Raw genomic sequence first — 24,383 nt, forward strand, 5'->3', positions numbered from 1 at the left:
ATACAGAAAAGAAAGGGTAGGGGAGCAAACAAACCGTGACATCCAAGTTGGTACACATCAGAACAATGGCATCCCGACAATCCGCCCCCCGACAATTACCCGCCTAGCGACAAGATATCATCAGAAGACCCCTGACAGACACATGTCTTAAATAGCACACCTAAGAGAGGGAGTGAGGAGCCTCAAAGGTTGCTGACTTCAGCTCTGAATGGCCTTAGTGGCCAAAATCAGTTTTTGAAAGCCCATAGTCACATATTAAATGTAGAATTAGTGGCAGCGTAAGACCGTGATCAGAATCCCGTGGTGTATTTACTAAACTTTGAGTTTGTGGAACGTTGTGGTTTCCGCTCCCTAATTTCACAATGCGTTATGAAGGGCCAACCTTGGGGAGCTTCTCCTGGAAGTAGAGATGAACTGGCCCCGTATGAAAATGTTAAATTATGTCATTTTTATTTATTTTTGTGTCATTATTTGAAAGTCACAACTATTAAGCAATTTTTTTCTAGCTTTAAACCACTGTGGATTTAACTATGAAATATAATAAATATAAAATGATTATTAATTAAAATAAATGCCCGCTGTGTGTATTTTGCAGTTTCTTCAGCCTTTTGGACACAGCGGACCATGGCACGTCTAACAAAGAGGCGACAGGCTGACACAAAAGTGATCCAGTACCTCTGGACAGCCATAGAAGTGATACGCAACCAGAAACAAATCGCAAATATCGACCGCATTACAAAGTAAGTCGCAGTCCGTTTCCCTAGCTGTCGAATTAGTGTGCCTGTGCATTTATGTTGCTCTTTCACTCAGTTAATCGCAGGTTCCCTGACATGTTCAAAGTGTCTGAGAGACAAACGTTTCACGCTGTCTCGTATTTGAGAAGTTACCTGGGCAGGTCTTTTTTTCGGAACAGAAGCGACACAACTAAGACAGGACAATCTCTCACCAAACTTTTTCTCTTACTGTTTAAAAGGGATATTTTCAAAATAGGTCGATAACTCTGTTTATTCATTCTTTCGCTGGATTTATTTTCAAGCAGTCTGCGGATCCTCGTTGGGTTTTAACTCATGCCGGGAAGGTTGTGTGAGAAATTTGTTAGAGGGACGCTCCAGTCTTCATATACACTTTAATGCGTGTGATCGGTGTGTGGTCCCTTTTAGTTCTGTCTGTTCTGCAAAATGCACAAAGGGGATTCTGCAGAATATCATCGAATGCATTTGCTCAAATACACCCAGTCAGCTCCAGCATCAGCTCCGCAAATGCTGCAAGTGGGGGTCTTCCCTGTAGGCATGCATGGCAAGCCCTCTCATGGATTTCCAAGGGAATGCTTTCCTGCCACCGATTGGCTGCTTCAAGCAACCAATCACTGGTAACAAATGTTGAACCACGGAGGAAGAGCACAGCAGCTGCAGCAGGGCTGCAACTTCTATATCCATGTGGCGTCATAAATCAGTTTTACTCTGTCCTTTAACATTTTACATCTTGAGTCACTTTTGATGTTTCAGCCGCAGTGGGCCATAACGCTAATTTATCTGAACCGGATTTAGTATTAAGTTTAGTGCTTCTTATGACATAAACATCAAGTGTGAGCTTTGCTGTCATAGATCAGTTTTTTAGAACAATAAAGTTGTTTGAAGAGCGTTGCTGCACTTTATTCTCATTATAGTTTGAATTGGAGACTAAGCCTGGGGGTTGAGTTCCTCCGCAGACAGAGAAGCAACGTGTGTTGTCACTGCTGCCCAAGAGCTTCCTGACTGCAGATCCCATCGAGCAGTGACACTGAGCATGATGGGAGTTGTAGTCTGCAGCATCTGAAAGGCATGCGACGTATTTTGTCCCTGTAACTATAGCTGCTTTGAAGTTCAACTCCTATCACACTCAGTAAAAGTACTGTAAACGTAGTTGTCGTCCGCGGCTGCTGGAATTTGAGATGTGGCGGCAGCAGGCCGCTCGTGGCGCTCGCTGCCAGCTGTCTTTGTGTAGGTCTTTGGGCAAACCGATCTCGGTATGTAAACAAATTAGCCGGGGTTAGTGCCAAAGTAATCTAGAAAATATAATGCGCAAACAGGATTAACGCATTGCCTGTCACAGCAGCTGCCGTCCCGTGTCACGGGTATTTCATTGGGGAAGATTGTATGTGTGGGGTTATAAACACTTTTTCACCACTACTTCTGCGCATTAAATATGTTGGTGATATTTTCCAAATTCCTATTCCTAATAGCCAATAGCGGCACTGAAATCATTTGCAGTCTTTTAGGTCATTGATACTTCCGTGATGTAGCAAGAACATGTCCCAGGTATCGTGGGGGGGAATGATATGTCATTTTGTTTGTGTTAATGTCCTTGCGTCGGGATCCGTGTGTTAATGTTAGTTGCTCGTCCGCTTCTAGTTCCGTTATCAGTTTGGCTCGTTTTCAGTCCTCTTTAGTTGCCCCCAGTGGATTTAAATCACTTGATCAGTCGTCCGGCTAGTCATTCTGCTTAGTTTCCTCGGATTTTTATGGGCCAAGGTTGTGATCTATCAAATAAGAAATTGTAAGCTTGTAAGAGCAGGGCTCTCTTCTCCTTCTGTACCTCTATGTCTTAATGTGTTAATAATAATAGTTATTAGTGATAATAATAGTTATAAGTAGTAATAATAATAATGTTATTAATAATATATTAATAATGTTATTATTATTACTTATTATACTATTTGTTTATAGTTTTGCATTGTATAACGTTATTACTTGTGCATTTGGACTATCCTAGCCTGATGTAGTACCTTCCCAGCAGGGTGGATCCTCGGCGCATACCCTATCCCTGATTGGAGGAATGGGAGCGAGGCTCCGCCCTGTCGTGGAAGTACTGCACCGGGCCGGAACAGCGCAGGATCCGCAGAGAATGTATTGTTAATTGTAATTCTCCCTCTATTATAATAGCACCGCGCCATCGTGTTAGTCGTGTAGAATGGTTATCAAACAACCCGAGATGAACATTTGTGAGATAAAACCACTTGAGTTGGTTGCAAATTTCCTACATTTACTGAAAGTGTGTGTTTCAGAAACTGATATTCCACTTGATTAACCTGTTAAAACCCTCATGACGTTCCAATGCCGTCCAATCGTGATGGCACGGAACGTCATGAAGAAAGTGAAGATTCAGCTCCTTGGTAAGCAAACTTGGGGTACTTTGCCGTAGCGGGGGGGCACTATGCAATAGAGGGCCAATAATGTGGCGGAATCCCCAATATTTATGCTGGTGTTTTTTTTAATGACACCCCAGAGGAGCTCTCGCAGGAAGGGGTCTATGTGTGTAGCATATACCTGCATGCCCGCTGATGTCTTTAAACATTTAAGAATACTTTCCATTATTTGTGAATGCAGATACGCTTTTATCATACTTCCTTGTCTTTTGTTTGTTTTGTTCTATGATGTTTAATTAAAAAACAAAACTCCAGAAAGATACAATGGCACGCTAAATGCTCCCGAAGAGTCATGTGTTTTCCTTGGGTCAAAGTAACTTTGAAACAAACAAATCGTTAATGTATTTCTCTCTTTAAATAGGTACATGACCCGTGTGCATGGCATGCACCCAAAAGAGATCACGCGCCAGCTTAGCCTAGCCGTGAAAGACGGCCTTATTGTCGAGACTCTTACAGTGGGCTGCAAAGGATCCAAGGCTGGCATTGAGCAGGAGGGATACTGGCTACCCGGGGACGAGATGGTAAGTATTATTTTGTCGCAAGAGCGGAACTTTCCTGCTCTTTGGTATTACTTCAATACGTCAGATTCACAGCTATAATAAATTCCGTGTCTGCAGTACTTAAATATCGGTAGAATGGTTTATGGATCTAAATTATCAGCGTTTATAACGAAATCATTTTTCACAATATATAAGAACCTTTCTTATGGGTCCCATGAATTGTCTTCATCTGGGTACTTCTCCGTGTAAAGGAAAGCCGGACCTTTAATGCTCCGACCTGGCTCTGCAGCTGTTCTTTACTGAAGGTGCTGCTACGAAATAAAATCAATGAATCAATATATTGTAATCCCTAAACATGGTTAAATGTATTCAAACTTTATAATTATATGTATAATAACTGATTAAATGTGTAGCCCTTTACTCCTATTAGAATATAGATTCTGTTCTTGATTGGCTGCTGATTTTTATTCTTCTTTTTTTTTTTTTAAATGTTTTTAAAAACTGCAGAAAATAGGAAACTCCATTTAGTTTAGATAAGTAAGCAGTTAAAATCTATTATTTACGTTGTAACACAGCATATAACAGCGTTACAATAAACCCAGCATGTAACGCGCTCTGTCTGCTGGGTGATACGGATCGCAGGCAGGCAGGCAGGTCTGTGTTTGCCAGGCAGCGTGCTTCGCCGGGTGACGTGAAGCAGTCTATCTGTGCCATTGATCAGGGCAGACGATGGCCTTAAGGCTGAATACCTAACAAAATAATTCTGACTTTTTTCTTTTTTATAACCGCTTAACGGCAACGGGAGGCAAATATTTTCTCCCCAGTTCCACGGTTGGCCCGAGAATAATGTCAACTCATCAGTATTCACTGATGAGTTTATCAGCTATGGTGGTTGGAAACTTGCCAGGGGGGCAAACTTTGCTCCCGAGTGTAGACCCCATTAAAGGCAATATACATACATTGCATACAATTATTTTTTCCTTTAATGTTAAAGGATTATTCAGTGGCTTTGAATCTCCATAGATAGACAATCTCGCACCCTTTCCAAATACACGTTCTTATAATCATATAAGGCTAGTCTAAAAACCTAAAAGGAAAAACTCAGGGCGGACACGCTATTTATCTTACAGAAAGTACTTTCAAGTCTTGCACCTTAACCTCAGGTTTCAGTAAACCTAAGAGGGTTTTCGTTCGCCCCGCTTCATCAGCTGGTTTCCTAATGTGTAACAGTAACAAGGCTGATTAATGCCGCGTTCTGCTGAGGCTCAATGGAAGAGGCTATTGCCACACTTCACTTAAGACGTTTCGTTACCGAGACTTTATGTTTAATTATCACCACCACGATATTGAGTGACTTTTCTTACTTTTAGTGGCTTTATCGTTTAGTTTTAATAACAATTTGTAATAAAAGAAGAAGATTATGTATCCCAACATGCAACAGATCTCTCTGACTGGCTGCTCACATCACATTGCGTTTAGTTTTTAATACATTTTCTTGCTGGTGCCAAAAATGTGAAATATCCTTAGGTTTATATGAGTTCCCAATGCCTCCCAACTGGTTCGCTGGTGACGTACATTTCTGCCATGTGATGTTAAATGTTTACATTATATAATATCATTATTATTTTTATTATTATATAATATAAATGGTGCTACACATTGTATGCTATGAGTCCCAAATTGCTCACTCGATTATGTGTGATTGGCATGTATCTGCAAACCCCAGCTAACAAACACAGTCAACAAATAATCATATTAAGGCAAATGGAAATAGTTATTGGTTCATAGAAGGTGAAGTCTTTGGTAACATTTTAAGCCCTTTGTGGGCCAAAATAAAATAAAATAAAGTCTAGGCTTTAGGATGTCAGAAGTCTTTTCTTTGGATGGATTGGCAGGAAGTCTTTCAAAGACGTACAAAAAGACCGTGTTTCGGGGGGATTAACATAAACCGATAATCCATACTAGGTGTGGAACCTCCTAGGTAGACAGGAACATGGGAAGAGCGTGTAAATGAGGATGTAATTACATGCCCGTAGTGTTTAATAAACCTCAGTCTTGTTTTAATCCATCGCTTCTGGAGTTGAAGATAGATATATTTTAATCGCAGAGTTTTCGTTTAAGTTGCCCTTTGATATGAATACAGTGAGGTGTCCTATAGTGTGTCCAAGTATTGAGGAACGTTGGCTAACCAGTTTGTTCCTACTAGGTTGGATATAAAGTGTCCATGGTGGTGGCAAAGTGTTTTGGTGCCGGGTTTCACCAACATATATATGTTGGGGCTGTTCTTGCATCGTATGTTGCACGTTTGTAGCTCTTGTGGGGAATGATCTCTGTGACCGAGGGTTCAGGAGAAGGAACTTGGTTCCTCACTGGATGATTGTGGGGAGTCGGCTGCCTGTTTGTATGGCGTGACAGGTGGTTTGCTACTCACAGAGTACTGGTTGTAGTTGCTTATCTATATTGTTGAGTGGATCTGTTAAGTTGTTTAGGTGATCAACGGTGTAAGACATGCTCTTCTTTTACTTACATTAGAGAAAACCACTAATCGCTAAGACCTATTCAAATTCTCTGTCGATTTGCTTCACCGAATGCCCTCATTCGACAAAGAACTCAAGCAGGTAGAATAGACAGTCCGTCGCTGATAGTGTTACCTACAACAACTTCATAGAATCACACAAGGATATAGTTTCAGCTTCAGCATTGAATAAACCTCCAGAAATAATCCACAGGTAAGCGATGGCATGTACTCATTGCGAGAATTAACATGACCACACATACCATATTTGCTCAATTATAAGACGACCTCCCAAAATTTTAATATTAATTTGGGGGGAAAAAAGATAAAGTCTGAATATAAGACTACACTATAGTGACAAAGTTTTATTAGTAAATATTAATTCACATGTAAACGATTTTTTTTAGATTCAATAAAAACTATGATTGAGAAAAATGATTTTTTTATTTCCTTTGATTTGCCACGCTGCCCCCAGATATACCTTATCTGCCTCCCTGATATGCCTTTTCACCCCCTATATGTCACTCTGCCTCCAGAAAACCATTATACCCCCCCATGCCACTCTTAACCCCCCCCCCCGACTTACCAGTGCAGCCAGCGGAAAATCATGACTAGTACTCTTTCTAAAACAACTCTCTATCAATAAATCACTAGTGTCAGAGTCTAACATTATAGCCGCTCACTCCAACTTCATTAAAATCAAATTCAAGATAAGCTCGTATAACAAGTAGTGCAGTTGGGAGTAGATGTGACTTCTATCTGCAGGATCAAGATCCTTATATCCACAGGGTGTGTGTAGGGCTAAAAGGGCGATGGTAACACTTTAATTATATATCCTTTAACGAGCATACCTCATAGAATCCACATACTCCTTCATTGTAGTATAAAATAAAAATGTTTGTTTCAATTCATTAAAAGCCATATTCAGCAGGCATAATACGATATTAACACCCCATAGCGCCAGGCGTGTTCTGACTAACAAAGGCTTAGTCTTACTCAGCCAAACCGACACGCTAACTGATAAGTCTATGGAAGAACTGCCGTAAAGAAGCAGCTCAGCGATGTTTGAGCAGGGAAAGTCACATGACTGGCAGCCTCCGGGTCTGCAAAATTATATATTTGTCGTTTAATTTTTTGGATTGAAATCTGCTGACATCTGGTGGTCGTGCGCATGAAACGTACGGAGGAATCATTGTGTGAAACAGTGCTTTTGGAGGCTGCAGTGTAGAAATATCAATTTTCCAGTAAAGAAAAATAAGACCAGTTGTTCTGTACATGTCCTAAAAAGCGCATTATTTAGCAGTATGATGGGCTTTCACTTTGTAGGTTCAGCCGCCCATCCACTGACATAGTAGTCATAGTTAGTGATGTATTTATAGGGCTTTTGCCCTAGGCCAGACCCAGAGAAGCACCCCCCAGTCCTGCCATTACGAGGGTTGGATACAACCGTTTGTATGGTTTAGAACCATTACACCTGGATATGCGCTACAGACAGGGCCGGCCCAAGGCAAAATGCCGCCTGGGGCGAATTTAAAAATGCCCCCCCCTTTTTTACCCTTCCTCTCCCTCCGTCCCTGCCGCCCCCCCCATTATCTACCCCCCCCCCCCATATTATCTACCCTTCCCCCCCCCCCTTGTACTTACCTTTCAGCAGTCCTGCGGCGAATCTCCCTGTTCGGTCTCGGTGCCGGCTATGAGGAAATCTTCTGGCACTCAGCATTACAAGCCGGCACCGAGACCGAACAGGGAGACTCGCCGCAGAGGAGAGAGAGAGGGGCGCCGAGCGGGTACTGACAGCTTGGTAAGCGAAAACCACTCGGCGCCCCTTTCTCTCTCTTTCGCTTTAGAAAGAAAGAAAGAAAAAAAAAAAGGGCTTGGGGCGGCGAAGTGCCGCCCCTTCAAAAGTGCCGCCTGGAGCGGCTGCCCCACTCGGCTCCATTGTCGGGCCGGCCCTGGCTACAGACTATGATGGCGCTACATAATATGCCGGTGCCCCACCTAATGACACAGAGAAAGATACTACAAACCTCTGTGGTATGAATGGGTGAGCCTCAAGGGAAACGTTAAGGAATATTCCAGAAGACACCGCTCTCCGTAGTGCAGTGACAACTCTAATCAGCCGCTCGATCTGTTTCTGTGGCAGCGCTGCTGGCCTTAATCTAATTTTCTAATTAAAGATTAGGACTGTGACAGCGGCCTCACGTGTCATCAGTCAGTCAGCCTTGATCGCTCTACCTAATCCAAAAGTTCTGAATAAACTAGCAACGGACCCTTATCTGCTCTAAGAACACCTCCTGAGAGACTTGGGATTCCAAAATACAATGTGGTGCGCCAGGCTTTTGTCCGCGGAGGACACATTGGGCTCCCATTAGCTTTGGTACAAGCGTCGTGGGCCCTCCATTAAGTAGGGCTGATATAATAGTATCCCCCCTGCTCACACTCTATCTATAGCAACACATGGGGCCGAAGAACTAGTGCTGTTCCTTGTAGATGCTGGAGGGGAGTATTGACCATCGTCATGCGCGTTGTATCTTCTTGCCTTTGGCTGCCATTACTACTGTCAGCTTAACTTCAAATCTGTTCTGCTGGGCGATGCAAATACATCAAGTAGCCGGTTATCTGCGTAATTAAGGTATTCATTTGCATATTAATCAGAAACATATTTGCCAATACATTTATTAATTCCATTATTTTTAATATTTATCAAAATACAAACTAAATATCACACGTCTAAAAATGCCACGTCGGCAAATCACTCCCATGTAAAGGTAAGTAGAAGTACTACAGGACTTTGTGTTTCGTGCCATCGGCTCGGAGGAGCTGCTACCTATAAGTAAAATGCAATAATAATAAGAGTATTATTAAGCTTTTTTGTGTTTTTTGATAATTTACTATTCCCTTAAAAAATAAAAATAAAAATGTAAAATGTTTTATTGATAAAGTGATCCAAGGAAATGATCAGATTTGTATCCAGCTAGTCCTCCGCTGAACTGTATTGTGTGATCCTAAACATTAAGGAACTGTGATAAAGTACATAGAATGCTGTAGTAATTCACATACAGGCCATCACACCTGTACACCAGTGTCCGCCTGTCATTTTTATTGTATTAAGCTAAGCATTGACCCATTGGCTACCCCTTTGCTGGCAGAGGCCACTTTATTTTCTGTTTCCTATTTTGTAAGATTTTGCCGCTAATTCTTTTGCAATCCCTCTAGAAATTGTCCGTTCTGTTTAGCCCAACGCTTTTGTAAATTATTGCAGATGAAACAGCACCAAATTCACGGACGAGAGGGAAAAACAGTGAATTCACCTGAGGTTTGTTAAAGTGCTTTGATATCAAGCTGTACAAGTATGTAAATCAATACTTTTCTTTGTCATTTTTTTTGTAAATGCAACATTTTTTTTGCTTCCACCATAAAAAGTAGGCGCTATAACGCAAAGCCTAACGAAGCGGTAGACAGTGCACTTTTGGGTTAAAACGGCAGGAATAGAGGATGACGAATGAGATGTGTACCGAAGCATTTTGTAACCCCTGCAGACATGGAGGAGATTGCAATGCATTGGAATAACATAACCCCCCCCCCCCCCCAGCCTTCATATGCAACTATGAGCTTTGATCCAAGAAGCGATGGGTCCTTGAAGAGCACCCAACAATGCTATAAATCAGGAAAAACGCCTAGCGATGGGGAAATGTATCATCTTTATAGAGAGTATGTTAAGTGTTGCGCAAATTATCATCAGGCTGTATGGTGATGCCGTAGCAGGGCGTTTAAACCCAATTTGACCTATACATTTAGCTACCAGTCTCTTTATACGTAGAGGCTGTTTTTAATGATGTCTCCGCATCGTGGTGAGTAATTGTTCCACGAGGTTTCACCAAGTTCCGAGGGACTTCAGTTGAGCCTAGATTTATTCTACCTATACTCCCGCTTTCAATGCTGACATATAACCGATGACAAAACTGAACCCCAAATCTATAGTTAATGATGGTGGATATTAAGTTCCTCCAAGTGGCGTAAACAATGCATCGCAAGCTCTCACCGTCCTGACAGGGTTGCCTTATAACGAAGAATGCATCCTTTAGATCTCTCATTTAAACTCTAGTATACGCTACCTAACCTTTCTCACTTTGGGCTGCGCGTCTCTGCCGGCCGCCTTGCCAAGTAATGCTGTGTTTCTTGTAGGACTGGGATGCGGAAACCCACGACTGGTACTGTTTTGATTGCCATTTGCCCGGAGAGGTGATTATGTGTGACCAATGTTTCCGTGTGTATCATCCCAAATGTCTACCTGATGACTTACGGCTCAGAGACAGCAGTAATTGGCAATGTCCGGTGTGCAAGGTAAGAGTCGTCCGGTACGTGGGTTCCCACCAAACCCCGTCAAAGCCGTAGCAACTCGCATTCATCAATGACAAATATTTTGAATAAATTACTGATTTTTAGTGTTGAGCAAGAATTTCCATTACAGTTTTGCACCCCTTTCACGTATCTCCAGCCCAGTACCTTTCAACCTCTTTATTACAATCGGGAGGTGTTTTTTTTTTTTTTAGGTTTTAATATTTACTTAACCCCTTAAGGACAATGGCCGGTCCCTAAACCCATTGAAAACAATGCATTTTGAGCCCGTACATGTACGGGCTTTGTCATTAAGGGGTTAACAGGTAGGCTTTCGTGAGCACAGATCTAAGACGAATGGAGAGAACATAAATTGTCTGTGTGTGCAGCATGACGGCACGCGTTACAGCCGCCGTCACATAATGTGCCGGGAAGTGACCCTATGAAGGCTGCAGTACGAAAAGAGCGTCATACAAGAGCGGTCTTTATGAGATATGTGATAACCTACATGGATTTTATTACATGTAATTCACTAAAGCGGTCTGTTTGATACTCGGTAAGGTGTGATTTGTCGCTTCATTCACCGTGGGTTAGGAAACGTCTGGTGAGCGTCTCTTGCTCTGGTCCTTGAGGAAGGACTAAACCGGTCCTGCACAATTCACGGTGATTTTATAGATTTGTGCAGCTCATAGTTTAGTGAATAAAAAGCAGATATCTGTCCCGTTTCCAGTAACTGTGTCAGTAACTGCAACATTGTTTTCACCGCCATAGAGTATGAAGAAGAAGAACTCAAACAAACAAGAGATGGGTAAATACCTGCGATTCATCGTGTCCCGCATGAAGGAGAGGGTAGGTGTTTATTACAATAAAATGGACCTTTCAGTTTTACTGTGGCTTCTCTTGGGAAATCAACTTCAAAAGAATCAACTGTTTTCACTCTTGTTTAGTGACCCGCTAAGCCAAGTGCCACGTCTTAAATTCACGGTGGCCTTGGCTGCGCCTAGTTTATCTCCTCGTCGCATACTGCTTTCAATCACTTTCTTTTTGCTGACCTAAACAATAAGTCGTTAACGTTAATTTTTCATTTCGGGGAACACCTGCTTTAAACACATTAAGAGGCCACTGGATATTTGTTTAACCCCTTAACGACAATTGCCGGTCCTGGCACGACACGGAAAAGCATGTGCTTTACGACAATTGACGTGCCAGGACCGGCACGTCTTTAAACGGGTGCAGAAAGCGATCTGTTTTCGCTTTCTGCACCCAAAAAAACGTTGCTGAATGCCTCGACCTCGAGGCATTCAGCAACGCCGTGATCGGAACGAAGAGGCCATCTCTGGCCCCTCCACGGGGCGTCAACATCCGCCATACTTTGTATGGCGGCGGACGCCCGTTTTAAAAGCGTTTAGGAGGCGATCGACGATCGCCTCCTAAACTTAAATGGTGTCGCTGGAATGCCTCGATCAGGAGGCATCCAGCGACACCAAACACTTACCTTTCGATGGGCTGTGACCGCTCCGGAGAGGGGTCACAGCCGCAGCTGCCGATGATCTTCGCCATCAAGCAAGATGGCCGCTGCCCTGTAACAGGAACCAACAAATTTTAAAAGTTCGCTAGATGGTCCAGACCATCTAGAGAACTTTGGCTCCACTTGCAGGTTGAATACAGGTACTGCATTCACCATGCAAGTCAATGGAACCCAGCTTTCTAATCACAGTGTGATTAGTAAAAATAAATTAAAAAATAAAATAAAATTAATAATAATTAGAAAAAAAATAGTAAAAAACTAGTAAAATGTAAAAATCATTTCCCACTGATGTCACTATCAGGGGAACCTCCAAGTTGAAAAAAAAATGTTAAAATTTTTTTTTAAAAAAGACAAAAAAAAAAAATATATACCGTATTTGCTCGATTATAAGACGACCCTGATTATAAGACGACCCCCCAAAATCTGAATATTAACTTAGGAAAAAAAGAAAAAGCCTGAATATAAGACGACCCTAAAGGAAAAAAGTTTTACCAGTAAATGTTAATTCATGTAAACTATTTTTTTAAATAAAAGCTATGATTGAGAAAAATATTTTTTTTGTTTTTATTTCCTTGTATTTTCAAACCTGTCCCCCAGTTACGCACATCTGCCCCCAGGCTTGCCACACCAATATGGCACTGTGTCCCATGATATGCCTTTTTAACCCTCTATATGCCACTGTGCCCCATGGTATGCCTTTTGACCCTCTATGTGCCACTCTGCCTCCAGAAATGCCTTATACCCCTATATCCCATTCTGGCATGTAGGGGGTTAAAATGCATATTATGGGGCAGAGTGGCATATAGGGAGGTATAAGGCATTCCAGGAGGCAGAGTGGCATTAAGGGAGTTAAAAGGCATTGTGCAGAGCACTCTGCCTCCAGAAATGCCTTATACCCCTATATGCCACTCTGGCATTTAGGGGGTTAAAAGTCATATTATGGGGCAGAGTGGCATATAGGGAGGTATAAGGCATTTCAGGAGGCAGAGTGCTCTATTAAATGCCCCCTTAACGCCACTCTGCGTCCAGAAATGCCTTATACCTCCCTATATGCCACTCTGCCCCATAATATGCCTTTTAACCCCCTAAGTGCCAGAGTGGCATATAGGGGTATAAGGCATTCCAGAAATGCCCTATGCCCCCATTTAACACACACACGCGCACACACACACACACTTACCGGTGCTTTCTAATTTCCTGCTGTATTGCCGGGGCAGCGGGTTGACGTCTCCTTCCGCTGCAGCCGGAAGGAGGTGGATTTGGCAGCGGGGGTTTTGTCTGCGTCCGTCGCGGATACCTTCCCCGGCTGTCAGAGATCAGAGTTCCCCGCACCGGTGCGTGGAACTCTGATCTCTGACAATCGGGGAAGGTATCCACGACGGACGCAGACAACCCCCGCTCCTAGCCACACCTCCTTCCGGCTGCAGCGGACGTTGTCTATGCGGATCGCGTAGACGTCAACCCGCTGCCCCGGCAATACAGCAGGAAGCACCGGTAAGTGTGTGTGGGGGGGAGACAGGAGGATCCAGGTCCCCTGCAGCGGTGCAGGGGATCTGGATCTTAGTCTCACAGTCAGACCTCTATTTGAGGTCTGATTAGAAGACGACCCCGATTAGAAGACGAGGGGTATTTTTCAGAGCATTTGCTCTGAAAAAAACCTCGTCTTATAATCGAGCAAATACGGTATATAAAAAATATATTTTTGTGAGCAAGTCCTAAAATTAGCATATTAGCTTAAAACAATTCTCGCATGGAAAGAGTTAAAATACTGGCATATTAAATGCCCGTGGGGTGTCTACTTTTAAAAAAGGTATGATTTGATGGGGTAAATTGAATTGGCCGGGTTCAACAAGGTCCCAATTAACACCGGGGGAAGGATGGCCACACATCTAATTTCCAATTAGAAAAATGCACACGTACCAAATGTGGCCTTTTAGTTCCCACAAAAATGACAAACCCATGCATGTGGGATATCACTGCACTCAGGAGATGTTGCTGAACACATTATGGGGTGTCGTGTGACAGCGGCATATACCAGGAGCTGTAAATTCATACATAAAGTAGGTGTGTGTGGGAAAAATACACACACAAAAATACTACTGCAAACTTTGAAAACATGCTGGTGGTAAAATGTGTGCATGCAAAGAGTTAAAATACCAGCATTTAAAATACCCTGTGGTGTGTAGTTTTGAAAAATATATGGTTTTGTTGGGCACACTGAAATGGCCCGGCTCAAAGATGTACCAAATAGGGCATGGGCAGTGGATCCCCAAATGCCAGAGTTCAACACTGAGAAATGCGCATGTCCCAAATGTGGCCCTTTTGCCCCCAAACAGCCAGGCAAAATCATTCATGTGGGGTATCGCTGCGCTCAGGAGATGTTGCTGAACACATATTGGGGTGTTTTGTGATAGTGACATATAAGAGAACTTTTTAATTCATACCTGAAGTAAAGTGTGTGTGACAAAACAAATGCAAAAAAATGACTACCACAAAGTTTGACAAAGACTGGTGGTAGATATGGTGCATGGAAAGAGTTAAAATACTAGCATTTGAAATACCCTGGGGTGTCTAGTTTTCAAAAATATATGGGTTTATTGGGCACACTGAAATGGCCCGACTCAAAGATGTACCAAATAGGGCATGGGCAGTGGATCCCCAAATGCCAGAGTTCAACACTGAGAAATGCGCATGTCCCAAATGTGGCCCTTTTGCCCCCAAACAGCCAGGCAAAATCATTCATGTGAGGTATCGCTGTACTCAGGAGATGTTGCTGAACACATATTGGGGTGTTTTGTGATAGTGACATAAACGAGAACCTTTTAATTCATACCTGAAGTAAAGTGTGTGTGACAAAACAAATGCAAAAAAATGACTACCACAAAGTTTGACAAAAACTGGTGGTAGATATGGTGCATGGAAATAGTTAAAATACTAGCATTTGGAATACCCTGGGCTGTCTAGTTTTCAAAAATATATGATTTGATGGGGTAAATTGCATTGGCCGGGTTCAAAGATACCCGAAATGGCACATGGGGGGAAGAATTACCAGATTTGGAAAAAATGGCTTTGAAATAGCAAAACGCTACCTGTACTTATTGCCCCATAATGGGTAGAAAAAAGCAAAAAAACATAAAAACATTGGGTATTTCTAAACTCAGGACAAATAGTAGAATCCATTTAGCAGGTTTTTTCATTACCTTTTATAGATGAGTAAAAGATTTTTCAACTAAAAGTTAGAAACAGTCATTTTTTTCTAAATTTTTCACCATATTTTATACTTTTTTTAGTAGTAAATAATATGATACAATCAAAACAATGTCATCTAAAGAAAGCCCTTCTTGTCCTGAAAAAAACAATATCTAATGTGTGTGGGTTCAGTAAACGGGAAAGAAGAAAATTACAGCTAAACACGAGCAGCGCAGAAATGTTAAAACGGCCATTGTCACGAAGGGTACAAAAAGTAAAATCAGCCTTTGTCACGAAGGGGTTAATAGCCCCAACCAGAAGCCGATTCCACGTTTTATCTTAATCATTAAACTGAACAGAGACCGGCCAGAAGTAACTCCCTTTAGTCTGGTTGCCTTCTTAATGATTGGAAAACGCACCTTGTTTCTGCTGACTAAAACTCTCACAATGTACCACCACCCGTTGTAGTCTGTATGCGCTGGCATGCCGAGTATGTGCATGAATGTGTATGTATGAATGAAATATTAACCCATTGATTGAAGTGCTTGTAGGGTGTCTACATTCTGCTTTCACAACTGACTGTTTATCATCAGTAAAGCAAGTCATTGAAATCATTATATTTTAAAGTAGCAATCAGACATTGTATTGTTTTTACCTTTTCTGAACTGGTGAATCTACTTATTGTCGCCTCACTGCATATATATATATATATATATGTGTGTGTGTATATATATATATATATAAATATATATACCGTATATATAATCACATTGTTTTAGAACGCTGGTATGATGTATGCATTTCCAAGATATGTATTTCACATTATATGCGTATATCGTTTTTTTGGTTTTTTTTCTTTCACAAAAACTTTCAGGCAATTGAGCTGAACAAAAAAGGAAAAGATAGCAAGCATCCGATGTACAGGCGCTTGGTTCACACGGCCATTGATGTTTCCACCATTAACGAGGTATAGTCTTGTTTTAATACGTCCTTTTATATTTAATATTTTATATTCTACAATAACTTAATAAAGTTGGAGAGACTGTGTCATTACTCATTGAAATATCTATGGTTCTTCTCTTGAAAAAACAAGAGAATAATTTTAACATTCCTAAGAATCCTATAGTTTTCTTCTACTTTCCCTCTCTCTAGTAAATAGAAATATATTCACTAAAGTAAATATAAACTTGTTGTCCAAGTTACGCTACGGAATATTATGGCGCTATATAAAATAATATTGTAGTCTGTAAATCCCCACCCAGAACATTCTGCTACTTAATAGGAAAAAAATGTTGTAAAAAATATGCCCTTGTTGACCAGATGTAGAATTTACTTAGCCGTGTCCCTTAATTCCACATCAGAGCAGTCTTGGGGTAAATTGTACCCCTTTCTTAAATCAACAAGGAGCTGTTTTTATTTCTTGTAGAAAGTAACTGAAGCAAAGTACAAGAGCTACGACGAGTTCAAGGCGGACGCTCAGCTTCTTCTACACAACACAATTATTTTCTACGGAGGTGAAACTTATTTTTTTTAAGCCGTGAGCTAAAATAATATTTTTTTAAGTAGAATTAAAAACATTCATATATTACAGGAAAATAATTCTATGGGAGCTAGTTGCTAAAGGATTTGAAAATGCTCAGGATATCGGGGGCATCATTTAGTGCTAAGGAGGGGCAGTAAAAACTTTGTGTATCTATAGGCTGCGTGAACGTGATACCTCCACGTTCCGCTAAGGTTCCTCAGGTACCCTGAAGTAGGGTGAGCACGTCAGCCATTTTTCCAGGACACATTGCCGACCCCCTCTTCTGAATGTATACGTGTTTGTGGAACAACATGGAGAAAGTGCTGATATGGCAACCCTCTGTGAAGCGGCTTAATTAAATGCTGTTTAGTGGAGCTGTTTTTAAAACCTGGTCATCTGCTACTAAGGAATAAAAGTAAAAATTGGGTGCTTTTGACCTTCGTATCACCCACACTTCTTGCTTGTATCTGTTCTGTTCCAAGGACTGACCCGGAACACAGTTTTGGTTTTTTTAATTTCAGTTTTTAATAACGGGAGGTTGGTTTATGGATTTGTTCATAACGCGTATCAGCCATGTTTGTTTTAATTACAGATGACAGTGAGCAGACCGATGTCGCTAAGTTGTTGTACAAGGATACTTGCCACGAGGTACGTACTTTTTCTATATGTATTTGGCTAACAGGAGTTCAAACCTACATAAAAGTTCAGTCTGTCTAAGATAAACCATTAATCACACTCTTGATACTTGGTCCATTAGGTTCATCCCTTCCAAGTAACCATAACATCCATGCAAAAGAAGGCAAAAAATAAAACCATCAAATGTTTCATCCAATATTGTCCCAAACAAGTAAAAAAAATCAGATCCCTAAATAAACATTACATATGCTGAAGTAAATTGTCACCAGTATAGGAGAAAATTGCTGTATTGGTTCCAGTTACAGTATCCAGATGTGGTCCTTCTTATGGTTACTCATGACAAAAGGTCCCCGGAGGTCTTAAAATCCTTGTAGTAAAGCAAATAAACCCTATATATATATATATATATATACCATATATATAGATATCTTAGAATGTGACATCATAACCCAGTATCCTCAGTCATTGTTATCCCTGATTGGCCAGAACTAAGTGAGCTTCACGCCATCACAGACCAGGATCTTGATGCTACAATCAAGGGTTTGAAGCCCAGACGATAGTGAATTTAATAAGCGCTGCCACATTTTTGGCTACTCTATGCGGTTTCATAGCAATATGTTCCTTCCCATATATATTACAGCGTGCCTTTACAGCATCATTAATGCCACATTCTCATACTGCATTTATAGAATTACGATACCAGAAACACCAAGCTTAGCTAGCCCTATACCTTATTAGTATTTAAAACCTCACATCCGTTACATTGTGTACTTCCCTGAGCATTTGGTAATTAAAATGTAGCAGTAAATATTAATACAGCGAATCTTGTATGTCCCGGTTGTTTACTGATGGCATCATTTCCCTATTTCAGCTGGATGAGCTGCAGCTCTGCAAAAATTGCTTCTATTTGTCAAACGCACGACCTGACAATTGGTTCTGCTATCCCTGCGTACGTATTTTATTATTTCATTTTTCTGGTTGATATTCATTTAATTTATTATTATTTTTTTATTTTGGACATGCCCTTTATTTAAAATGAATTCAGACAGTCGCATCTGATTACTTTTTTTTCCCCCAGATACCCAATCACGAGTTGGTTTGGGCCAAGATGAAAGGTTTTGGGTTCTGGCCGGCCAAAGTTATGCAGAAAGAAGACAATCAAGTTGATGTTCGTTTTTTTGGCCATCATCACCAGAGGTAACCTCACAAGGCGCAGGGTTAAGTTATCCCAAAAAAACAAAATGAACGGCTCTTTCCTCCTGACCCGGAGACGATATAAAAAGGTGGATGGAGAGAACGAGTCCGTTAAAAGATCCATCTGCTAATGGCTTTTATTGATCGTGCTCTTGTGTCATTCTGATTTTGAATACGATTTGTATTGGTCTTACTACACCAATCAGTCATCAGAGACAAATGAAAGAATAATACTGTTTTGGCCCTGTAAGTCCAGATAGTCAGTGGAAATTGTTGGGAGTGGGCCAGTTAATTTATACTTAATTATCATTACTCACGATCAGTCATGACTGTAGGGTTTCACAGTGTTTTCCATTTTACTTGGCGACAGAGAGTAAAATATCCTGATGTCCTGATGTACTTGAAATATACGTCAGTGTTCTACATGATTAATACGGGTCTGAATTCCCATTATTACCAGAGCCTGGATTCCTTCCGAGAACATTCAGGAAATCACTGTAAATGTGCATCAGCTGCATGTCAAACGCAGTATGGGCTGGAAAAAAGCTTGCGATGAGCTTCAGCTGCACCAACGGTTCCTACGCGATGGGCGATTCTGGAAATCCAAAGGAGAAGACAAGAGAGAAGAGGAGGCCGAATCCAGCATCTCTTCCACCAGCAACGAGCAGGTACGAGAGTCGAGTAAAGGCTGCACATCACACAAACCTACCGATACCGTATCCTGCTGTATTCACCAAACCAGAGGCTTCGATGTAATGTAAGGATGTTTTACTTTATGGAGAGGGCGGTAGATACATGGAACAGCCTCCCAACGTAAATCGTGGAGGTCAAGGCGGTCAGCGATAGGCATAGAGCCATCCTGAATCTAACACTGATTAAGGCTTGAGTCTTTATATCAAGAAATAAGGGCAGGCTAGCTGGACCTGAAGGGTCTGATCTGCTGTCAAATTCCACTTGTTGTCTTGTCTCTAGCAACTACTTTGCAAATGCAATGCGATTAAAGGGTTAAATGTATGCATGCCTATAGTGTTATACGGAGTGTTTTCTTTGTGTATCACTGAATGGGACCCCTGATTTTATATAAGAAATGTCAGATCATTCAGTGAATTGTCCGGGGTTACACCTCAAGTCCTTGTACAACCTCTTACTGCTGCTTCTGGTTTTCTGAGACATTAGACACTTGGCAGTGAGCCAAATCCATACGGTTTCCAGATATAGAAATACAACCAGACGGGTTGTTTCCTATAGTTTCACAGCATAAAAAAAAGTAACATTCATTTCATCACCTGTACACATTTAACATTCTGAATTTGGTTTCATTGTTTAAACAGAAGGGGAATCAGGAACCTCGAGCCAAGAAAGGGAGGCGCAATCAGAACGTCGAGCCAAAAAAGGAAGTAAGTGGTCGGTGAAACCCGTACATGTTACCGTCATCTGTAACTGCGTCCGTCTCACCACGGGACCGGAAACTACATGGGACCAAACAAGTGGCTGTTAACTAAAGATATTGGTTGCCGGAGCGTCAATCTAAATAGGAAAACTGCCTGTTGAACTACATGTGTTTAGTCGTTTATACCCAGAATTCTCTGTGACCACCAAGGACCCCAGTTGGGAATATTTGCTCCTTTGTCTCCTTTCCCATTCATATTTTCTTTCTTCAAAGCCCTCTCCCCTCCTGACAGTGCAGTCAGTGATATTGTTGCACCTGTCCTCAACAATATCATACTAGCCGCAGGGTTACAGACATCATCCTAAAGCGAAGCGGGCTGAGGCTTGGGGTTTGTTAAATTACTGGAAAAATTGGGCATGTCTGTTCAATATCGGTATTGTAGTGGGGGAAGTTAATTTCCAATTTATGTTTTCTTTCTAAGTCTAGTAAATATATAAAATCACTTGAGTACTTCTTCTCCATTGTGGCTGCTATTAATACCGCTTAAACACAATTAGGAACCGGAACCTGAGCCCGAGACAGAAGCGGTGAGTTCGAGCCAGGAGATCCCTCCTCTCCCTCCTCCGGTGGAAAAGGTCTCCGTTTGCACGCAGACGAAGAAGCAAAGTGCCTCCTCTCCCAGAATGGTCCACCACGGCACTCAGACCAACAACGACGGCGTGTGCCAGAACATGTGCCATGATAAGTACAGCAAGATCTTTAACGAGTTAAAGGAGCGAATGAGCACAGACAACAAGCGGGAGACCGAGAGGGCCGTGCGAGAGGCGCTAGATGAAGTAAGAGCCAAAAAGACATCACGCCAGTCGTCACTTCAAATGTGTGGAATTTCACTGGGGCGACGAGGGCCAGTCATCTAGTAACTTTAATTTGTGTTAAAAGTTAAAAAAATATTTTTGTGTCCTTTAATCCTGATTACCAGTTGACATTTACAGAAACCTATTTGGTATATATCATACAGGTTCAGGGAACCTTCGTATATTAAACCCCTGGGAAGCATAGTGAAAGGGCACCATGGACAATGGAGAGGAGAACTTTGGTGCATTTGAGTATAAGAGTTGTCTCGTGAGATCGGCGACTCAATTCTATGTTTACCCATTCCCCCCCCCACTCATTTTTATAATTTATAGCTGCGAGCAGAAATGGAGGAAGACAAAAGACAAGCTGTCGGCAAAGCCGTGGCGAACACGCAGGCGGAAATGGAGCGAAAGTGCAAGCAGGTCAAAGAAAAGAGCAAAGAGGAGTTTATGGAAGAAGTCAAAAAGCTCGGGGCCCAACAGAAGCAGCTGATTTCGCAGACCAAGAAGAAGCAGTGGGTAGGTGTTTGGAAAATGAGGAACTCAAATGGAATTCTTTGGCACATTGGGGTTGATTAACTAAATAGAGAGTTGGTGGGGGTTTTCCCTTTAGAAGGCACAGTCATATGAAACGTTCAGCTTGTCTGTAGGCTCCCTGTTTAATGAATAGACCAAATAAACAGCCATCTAACTCTTTTTAGTCTGCATCATCAGTTAAAGTAGTTGAGGTCCGAGCCCAGCTTCCTCACCGGCTACTAATAAATCAGAACGCAGATCTCTTTATTTTAGCTGGTAGAACCTCATTGATTTGTAAGTCTGCTGCATTTATAGTGAAAATTGGTTAGAAGGATTAACTTTGTTGCGCAGCAACCTGCCAAGGTTTACGCACCATAAGCAAACGCTTCGGTGAAATATCACCTGGATCAATAACGAGCGACTCTCATTAATTACGTGTATTGAAAGGCTTAAGCGATTTATGCTACACCATGAAACACACTGATACGAGATAAAGGGACAGTGATAACCAGAGCAACCAGCTAAATCTCAGACTTAAATTTAAGTCGGAAAAGGGGACGCTTAGACATTTTGTAGGCTTAAGAACCGGGGCTGCCAGATATCCAGATGGGAGGAAAATAGGCAGCAAACCTCCACCTGCTACTTTAGACCGGCCGGTTAGGTGGACGTAACGTTCGTTTGATCCTGTTTGTTTCTGCGATTGCTTCCCATAGTGTTACAACTGTGAAGAAGAAGCCATGTACCATTGCTGTTGGAACACGTCCTACTGCTCCATCAAGTGTCAGCAGGAGCACTGGCACGCAGAACACAAGCGGACGTGCCGCAGGAAAAGATGAAGCGTCTCCACGAACGTCCCGCGAGAGACCCACACCAGTCCTGTCCACAGATTCAGCAAATTTCTTTCTTCTTTCTCATTTATCTTCTTTTTCTTTTCTTTTTTTATTTATGTCTCCATGATGTGGTAATGGCATACTACCTGTATACATCCCATTGTGTTTGCACCAGCTGAAAGCTCGCCCAGTGCTGGGTGAAACACTGATTGCTCCGCTTCAGCACTGGTGGGGGCAGAACTCCTTTCCACAGCGACAAACTCGTGCGTCAACTTTCCTCCAAACCTGTTTGATGACAGAGGGATCTGTGCAATTTTTACGGAAGGGTTCTATGCAGGCCCTCCTGGGATCAAGCAGGGTTTAGAGTACTTTATCTAACATTGCTGTTGACAGTTGTACCAACTTTTATTGTATGTTGATTTTTTATGTTTTGTTTTTTTTTAGTTTCCATGTCCAAAACATTTTACGTTTTAGAATGTTTTAAAACGACTTTTAAGTGTTTAACAAAATATCACCCCAGTTTTATCTTTCTCAGAGACCAGAGGAACCAGCATCCGCTGTCTCTGGCCACGGGATTAATGTTTAAGCCCCTTTTGAGGACAAAGGTCCCAAAATAGGCATCCCACGTGCATGCTATTCGCCATCAAAACCCCTTTATAGGAACGGTTGATAGGAAACGGCTAAAAACAGATGTTACTCTTTGGGGAAAACTCTTTCCTTACCTTTTACATATTAGGCATTATCATTTAGAAGGGGTGGTAAGATAAAGATTTTGTTTGCAGAGTTTAGCTCTGCAGATTTTATTTGTAAAGTGCAGCAGCCCACGTTCGCTCATTGCTTATTTTCAATATATAATGTTTTATAAAGAAATAAAAAAAATATATATATTAGCGTTGATTTCATAGTTTTACAAATACAGGTAATCAAAAAAAGTAATGTTTTTTTTACTTTAAAATTTGCACATTTCATTGTTCTTATGATTCACGCTTGCAAAAAAAAAAATGCAAGCAAAGAAACTACCTTCTGACTCGACCTTGGAGTGATTTAGCCGGCATTCAACCCTTTGAGTGCCAGCGAGGGGAGCAGTGTACTGATCTGCGGGGGTATATACTGGGCTAATCGGATGTGTCCGGTATATCAAATCATTATCCCGTAGGCAGTATATGAGCGCGGCATCTAAACGGGAGATGCCGATATTCCTTATCAGGGTAAATTTTCCGCCAACAGGGCTCTGATACAATTGCCTAGACCCGCGTTCCCCTTTATTTTCTTAGAACAAATAGAGATATTTCTCTTTACTTCTAATTAAAGATACCACTTTTGTACTAATGCAACTTGTACGTATTATACCTCTGGTTTGCAGCAAACGCTGTCCATGGATTAAAGACACATAATGCTGGAGGAGGAGGAGGAGAAGTCATCGTAGTATTTTGAACTTTCTTCTCAGAATCTCGGTATAGCTGTTACCTCTTAAGCATCAGTCATTGTGTCACCAAGATACAAAAAAGAATCACGCATGTTAACTGTAACACGGACAGCATCTTCGGAAAAAGAAATCTAATATTTTTTTCAAAAAAGTCTGCAGATGCATTTGCAATGGGGATGAATCTATTGCGGGAATACTTTTTTTCCTGATCTGTTTAATCTGTTTTGGGTATAAAAAAAATCCTTATCTGGCAATGTGGTCCTTTTAATTTTGCAGTGGATCTATTCTTTAATTATTTGTGAAAGGGGTTACAGTTTATGTTCTTTTAACACTATAATGGGGGAGGATATCTTTAGAAGATTAAAAAACAAAAATAGTTATTCGGATTTCAATTAGAGGGGAAAATGTAAATATTTCAATCATCAATATTTATTGCAAGCGATTAGACAATGAGAGTGGAACATTAGCGAGAGGCGTTTTTTTTTTCCCCTCTTTCGACATACACATCAAACCAGCATAGCTGCAGTTTTGTGATGTTTCGTGAACATCCTTCGCATTCCACATTGTATTGGTGGACATTTAACCACTTCTCTGCCTCGCAGTTCTTACAGCAGCAAGGGAGGTCATTTAAAAAAAAAAATGATCCAGTCCTACAAAAAGCAAGCTCTTGTGGAAATAAATTTAACGTCAGATCATTCCAAGAAATGTACTTTATAACTGGTAGCTGCATGAGACTTCTTGTTATTTTTGGCATATTTAAC

General features: G+C 41.5%; 1 protein-coding gene across 8 annotated transcripts; it reads left to right on the plus strand.

Annotated features, from left to right (window-relative positions):
- The first annotated feature begins 624 nt into the window (after window positions 1–624).
- Window positions 625–22,202, plus strand: LOC149276506 (zinc finger MYND domain-containing protein 11-like). Of its 8 annotated transcripts, XM_089503570.1 has the most exons (15): window positions 625–740; window positions 3,546–3,705; window positions 9,462–9,515; window positions 10,385–10,543; window positions 11,309–11,386; window positions 16,129–16,221; window positions 16,681–16,768; window positions 17,369–17,424; window positions 18,284–18,361; window positions 18,491–18,609; window positions 19,067–19,274; window positions 19,938–20,003; window positions 20,554–20,832; window positions 21,184–21,369; window positions 22,080–22,202. In XM_089503570.1, exons 1-15 carry the CDS (start codon window positions 625–627, stop codon window positions 22,200–22,202), a joined length of 1,863 nt encoding a protein of 620 aa, XP_089359696.1. The 8 variants fall into 8 exon arrangements, with proteins under 8 accessions (XP_089359696.1, XP_089359697.1, XP_089359698.1 ...); XM_089503571.1 differs by lacking the exon at window positions 9,462–9,515; XM_089503572.1 differs by lacking the exons at window positions 9,462–9,515; window positions 19,938–20,003.
- Window positions 22,203–24,383: the final 2,181 nt, after the last annotated feature.

Source organism: Sceloporus occidentalis, unplaced genomic scaffold (assembly GCF_023333645.1).
Source record: "Sceloporus occidentalis isolate IW3139 unplaced genomic scaffold, rSceOcc1.0.p SCAF_236, whole genome shotgun sequence".
NCBI classification, from domain to species: Eukaryota; Metazoa; Chordata; class Lepidosauria; order Squamata; family Phrynosomatidae; genus Sceloporus; species Sceloporus occidentalis.

What these genes read in the sequence shown, in the direction of transcription:
- LOC149276506 (XM_089503570.1), top strand. Translation starts at nt 625, where the DNA reads ATGGCACGTCTAACAAAGAGGCGACAGGCTGACACAAAAGTGATCCAG. An exon ending in ATTGGTTCTGCTATCCCTGC is followed by an intron (nt 18,362 to 18,490) that starts GTACGTATTTTA and finishes TTTTTCCCCCAG; the next exon opens with ATACCCAATCACGAGTTGGT. An exon ending in AGACCAAGAAGAAGCAGTGG is followed by an intron (nt 21,370 to 22,079) that starts GTAGGTGTTTGG and finishes TGCTTCCCATAG; the next exon opens with TGTTACAACTGTGAAGAAGA.